We start from the raw sequence: 6,000 nt of genomic DNA, 5'->3' as shown, positions 1-6,000 counted from the left end.
GAAAAAGAAGTGAATGTTTAGTTATTTTGATTTGATTTGACAGATAAGGACTTTAAAAGCATGGGGCTGTGTGGGGAGGTGATTTCTGGGCAATCCCAGAGGTGCCTCCATTGGTCCCCACTGATCTAAGTAACCTCTAAGTAATTTCCAGTGCCAATGTGTTAAGGCTGTGGCCACAGTGATTGATTTTCACTGAGAAGTCAGAAGAACTCATAAACACAGCAAATATTCCCTCGTGGACACTGGTCAGGTGTGATAAAAGTGCTGTTATCCTTGCCCCACGCTTACAGTCTGCGGTCCCCTGACCACTCAAGCTTTTATCTCGGGCCCACAGGTGCCACACCAAGTGCCAAGCTTCTTGACATCTGAACTGCAACTCAACAGCCCTCAGAGTCTCATTCCCTAGGGGCACAAATGCTAAAGCTGCTCCATGTTCAATGTGTGTTCATGAGTCTTCAGAACCAACAAGCCAATAAGGGTCTTCTGGGAAGGTGGTACTAAAGAAATATCTCCCACCAGGACAAGCAAACAAGCACAGGCCCTCTCACAAGGACACAATTGCAAGCTTCAAGCAGACATCCCAAGTGAAATGCATCCTATGTTCAACTTTGAGCCACCCCATGAAGACAAACTCTCCATCAGGGGGTGCTGAGCCCACTTGGCCTTCCACTAGCCAGCTGTGAGGTCACAGGGCATGTGTTTGAGCAACTGGTTAGGAGAAGATGGGGGATACCTTTTGGGTGGCATGTGGTATCTCACTTTTTTCCAAAACTTTGTCTTTGCACACTGGGACTGCTCAGTGAAGTCCCCGCTCCACTGTAGAGCCCCATACTTCTGTTTGATGTACTGGATTGACTCTGGCATGACTGTGTAGTCCTTGATCTTCTCCAGTTCAATCAGAATAACCTTTATTCCATCCTGGATGAGAGCATTGTAGACTGCAATTTGTTCTTCTGACATGTTGTTTAACAGGTCAAAGCTCAGCAAATCAGGAACTAAGACTATGATTAGTCTCCTGCAGAGTTTAATGTTTTCATCAATGGCATTGGCCACAGCTAGAAATAGAGAAGAAAAAGGGTAACTCACTATGAAAACAGTTTGGGTCTTAATGCAACTGAGGAATAACTGAGGAATACCCCATTTAAAGTGGACTTTTTATAAAACATGACATTCAGGAATGGATTAACAAAATTATTTTTAACCTATCTCCTCTTCTGTGTAACCTTTCTGATTGATCCTCTACATTCATGAATCACATCTTTTGGCAGCAAATGGTTGGAAGATCATTTTCTTCAGCCCACTTGCTCCACAGACCATGACTGCTCAGAACAAGGATGGTATTGTGACTTTGTATTCCAGACTTAACTGAAGGTCTAGTATATATTAGATACTGAACAGAATTAAAAAAAAAAATAGATCTTGAAAGGATAAGAAAAAATGTTGAATGTTGTATTCTTTATTTGTATTTCCCTTTTGTGCTTTATAGCTATTTAAAAGACCAGCGATACTGGACTAACCCAGAAACTAAGTATATCCTAATGATTTATTGGAGAGGGGAAGGGAGAGCTCTCCTATCAAAATATACAGATACCGTGTGGTTCTTTAATTGCCTCCCATAGGATATTAGAACAGACTCACCAAGAGCAAGTTCTTTAATTTACTTTTATATTTCTAATACCTAGAAAAGAGCAGCTTGTCAATAAAGATTTGTTGAATAAGTGTGTGAATGAATGAATATTGACATACTTTTGAAATGAGGACTCTTCTACATGTTTATGACAAGCACTGGATAAAATTTTTTATTTTCCCCTGGAGGATGATTTCATAACTTGAAATATGTAAGCCAAATACATTTGTAGCCTCACCATGAATCTGACAAACCTACAATCCAAAGCACATAGAAACTTTTTTTAATGACTCAAAGTATATCCCTACCAACTGCTAGTTATCTTGATTTCCTGGTGACTAAAGAAAAGGATGTTTATTTTAATTCACTTATTCACTATATAGCATTCAAAGAAAGAGAACATAAAATACAAAAGGGAAACTTTCATGCACTGAGTGTCTAATATGTGCTAAGCTCCATGTTCAGGTTTTACCTCATTTGATTCTGTAAATTAAGTCAGAGAAGTATTCTTCCTCACTTGACAGATGAGACAACTGAGGTTCAGAGATGTCATAAATACATGTATATGTATAGAACAAATTAAATACAAGTAAATAAAGAATTTCTATTTTATTTAGATAGGGAAAGATTGGATGAGTTGAGATTATATAAAATTGATATTAAACATGAGCTGATTTACATATTCAAACCAACAGAAAACTCAGCCCTTAATCTCAAGTACAGGAGGACAAATAACCAGTTATCTCCTTTCATTCTCTTTACTAAGACTATGTCATAAGTAACCTGTTCATGTGAATGGGTTAACCATATTCTTATCCAAAGTAAGAGTCACATTATATTACCCAGGAATCCCAGTTATGGAAATGAAACTAAGGAGAAAAGAAAGAGAGGTAGGTCCTAAACCCCTGAGCTCAGCGGCTATGGGGCAGGAAGGTTCTAGTAAAAGTTTCCCTGTGGTTTTGTGGGGAAGGCAAAGAGTCCCCATCATTTGTAAAAAATGGAGACAATCTTTCCTTTTTTGTTTATTTGCTAGTTTCATACCCCATTTAAAACATACCTTGTCCAGGAAATTCATCCCTACCAAAAATGAATAACCTATATCCACACTGCCTCTCCAGCACCTCGGGCAGGAACTTTAACACCAGTGTATCTACGTTGTGGCTTTGAATTTCTCTTTGAGTCTTGGGGTATAAGACATAAGCATCATATAGTTTCCCATCTGAAAAAGAAATAAGTTTATGGAATTTTTGGTAACAAAATCTCTTATGATAAAATGAAACTTTATATCATGATGCCCTTTTTGTGTGAGTTTAATGACAAACGTTAAGGTTCATTGTCACCTGTGTCTCAATCCTGCTACTGATGTCTGTCTTCTTTCTGTTCTCCCACCTCACACATTGTGTCTGATTTTAAAAGAAGACAAAACAAAACAACACCATTTTTGCTAAGTGAATTCTCTCTTGGTAGTATTCGATGTTCCTGATTTTTTTTTATTTTTTAAAGATTTATTTATTTATTTATACAAGCACTGGGTACAGTCAGAAGCGCCGGGAGGGTGAGAGAATTCTCCAGAGCCAGAGCGTGGAGCAGAGCAGGCAGAAGGACCGAAGTACACTGCTGAGGGGAGCAGCGGGCGGCAGGAGAAGTCTGCGCGCCATGTGGACCCTCCTCCGGTGGCCGGGGAGCAGCCGGGGATCGAACCGGTGCTGCAGAGGCCTCGGGCAGCTTTGCAACCCAGCGCTCAACCGCTGCGCCAGCAGGGAGGCCCGATGTTCCTGATTTTTAAATGAAGCATTGGCGATAGATACTCCTTGCTTTGCAAGGTACAAACTCTGGGACAGAGGGTTTTGTGTAGCAAGACAATCTCACACCTTTTAAAAATACTTCGTATAAAAATATTGCAAATTTTTTGGGTCATTTCTTTTTTCTTCCTAAGCTTTGGAGTAGAAATCCATCTTCCTGACTTGTTCTCAAGATGCAGTAGGTTCTCATCACTTTCAAATGACCAGTTCATCATTTACTGATCAATATAACAAAAGATCAAGCTTAATCATTTGTGTTTTGCTTCAGCCCACTGGTTTTGAAGGGCCCTGTTTGGCAGTGGCTCCAGTACTGTGGCTTTATCCCTCACAGTCAACTGGGAGAGCCCCATTTAGATCCTAGATTACAGATAAGGAAGCTGAGACCAATGAGGTTGCCAGGCTTTCCAAAGTCTCCCATCTGGGAAAATCCAAGCCCACCTCTCCCTTTGGCTGACTGAGATAGTAATTAGGAGCAGGAACCATTACAAAGTGTATCTCTGATTAGTCCTGTGCAGCAGAGTCAGACAAGATTTTCCAAAAAGAGCCGGAGCAATACTTCCAGTCCATGTGCTCTTTCAGAATGCTGCCATACCCTCACTAAGAAGGGAGTCTACTTCCACTGCCTTAGATCTGGGGAGGCCCATGGCAGCCTGGACGCATAGACTGTGGCAGAATTACACTAGAAAGCCAGGGGCTAAGTCACAAAAGAAAATACGACTTTTGCCTGGCTTTCTTGCTTTTGAAATTCCTTAAGCCAGTCACTCTGCTGTGAGGAGGCCCAAAGGAGCCCAAAGAGAGATTGTGCGGAGAGAACTTTATGGATAGAAGCTGAAGCCACCCATCAGCAGCCAAAAGCAACATCAGTCATACAGTTGAGCCCCCGGGGCTGAGACTAGTGTTCTACAACCATCTCAGGACAGATAGATTCACTGTTGATTCAGGCAGTTTAAAAGAGAACCTTTGGAGCCTTTGGCATGATTCCCAGTTTTTCTAATAGGACGCAGGGGAAACAAGCTAGCAGGGAGACAGCAACTTGGGACCCCAAGAATCTCTTAGCCATTTTCTACCTCTCTCCAGCACACTCCCCACACATTGCCTCTGATGCACACCATTCTCTGTGACGCCGCCCTTATATGCTCAGTCTCCGGGCTCAGGTGTGCCCACACCATACCCCAGCTGTGGGATATGCATCAGACATGCATACCCCAAGCCCACGCTCCCAAGCGCCTCCTGCATTCAAGTCCTCAGGTGATAGCCACAGTGGCCAATGGCACCAAAGCCTGAGCAATCTTCATTTATTATCCTACTCTGCATGTCCATGTTCCTGACCAAATCCACAAGCCACATAAATGGTTGGTTTCTGCCATGAAGTTTTAAGGTAATTTGTCATAAAAACCAAAATAGCAATTAAGGAAATAACAATGAGTATAGCAAAAAATAATGAAGAGTTGGATACCTCCCAAATGTCTATTTCGAGAAAATTTCAGAAAAGCAGATCTATTAGTGAGCTTTCTGAGAAAACTGGGCTCTGCCAGCAGATATGCACACAGCTGCCTCTATATAATAGTGTGACCATTTATCCAAGGTCTGGCCAAGCTCCTCTCATTTTCTTTGGATAGTCAACCCTATTTTTGGTGTTAAAGCCTCTGCATGTGCTTATCTTGGCTGTTAGCAAAAAGATAGAGGTTTATTTATATAAATTAATATTTATGAAAGATTGCTTAAGATAATTCAATTCCCTACTTTCTCTAAATATGATATAGCTAAAGTTTAAACCTAATCAAACTGGACTAGTGTAAAAATCAGAGAATATCAATTTGACCTTCATATAAGTACTTTTATTAAATTGTAAGAGGTCTGGTGTTTAGGACCTAACATGCAAAGAAGACACTCGAAGAGACATAAAAATGCTATTACATTTATCATGGGAAGGTTGATGCAGACAAGTTGCACATCACATCCTTTAAATTGAGCACTCCCTATAAAAAATTTTCCTTGGGGGCCTCCCTGGTGGCACAGGCAGTTGAGCACTGCATTGCGAAGCTGTTCACAGTCTCTGCAGCACGGGTTTGATCCTGGCCGGCCGGTGAGAATCCCATATGGCGTGGCAGACCTCTCCTGTCTCACCAGCTGCTCCCCTCAGCAGTGTATTTCATCAGTCTGCCTTTTCTGTTGCCCCTCTGTCTCTGGTGAATCCTCTCACCCTCCAGTGCATCTGGCCTGTACCCCAGCACTTATATAAAAAAAAAATTTCCTTGGAAAATTATCCCAGAAAAAACCATGTGCTTTCCTGAACAATTGGGAGGTTTTTGTGATCAGCAATTACCAATTGCTAAATGCTCACCGCTTCTGCTTTTGCTTCTAAAGCAAGTTCACCTTCAAAACTGTCTGAGACTTGTCATTAACTCTACCCCAGATTTTATTCTACAACTCTACACTGTATCCCTTCACTTGCTATTCTTATTTTGTTCTTGTTTTTAGTTATTCTGTTTACATGAACATACTCCATAAATCTCTTTGGAATAAGGTGAGGCATATACTAGTAGACTTGTAAACCAATCCTTATATTTT

At 41.1% G+C, this 6,000-nt stretch overlaps 1 protein-coding gene across 1 annotated transcript in view; it reads right to left on the bottom strand.

Annotated features, from left to right (window-relative positions):
- Positions 1-669: 669 nt before the first annotated feature.
- IL1RL2 (interleukin 1 receptor like 2) overlaps positions 670-6,000 on the bottom strand; it is a 28,598-nt gene continuing 23,267 nt past the window's right edge. The window contains exons 10-11 of the mRNA XM_037526870.1: positions 2,685-2,846; positions 670-1,055 (exon numbers count right to left, since the gene is read on the bottom strand). Of these exons, the coding sequence (XP_037382767.1) occupies positions 670-1,055; positions 2,685-2,846 (548 nt within the window). The remainder of the gene's footprint in view (positions 1,056-2,684; positions 2,847-6,000) is intronic.

The sequence above is a fragment of the Talpa occidentalis genome, unplaced genomic scaffold (assembly GCF_014898055.3).
Source record: "Talpa occidentalis isolate TD23 unplaced genomic scaffold, MPIMG_talOcc4v2.1 talOcc4.5, whole genome shotgun sequence".
In the NCBI taxonomy this organism is placed as follows: Eukaryota; Metazoa; Chordata; class Mammalia; order Eulipotyphla; family Talpidae; genus Talpa; species Talpa occidentalis.
Note: the sequence above shows the minus strand (reverse complement) of the source record. Positions and strands in the feature narration are given on the sequence as shown.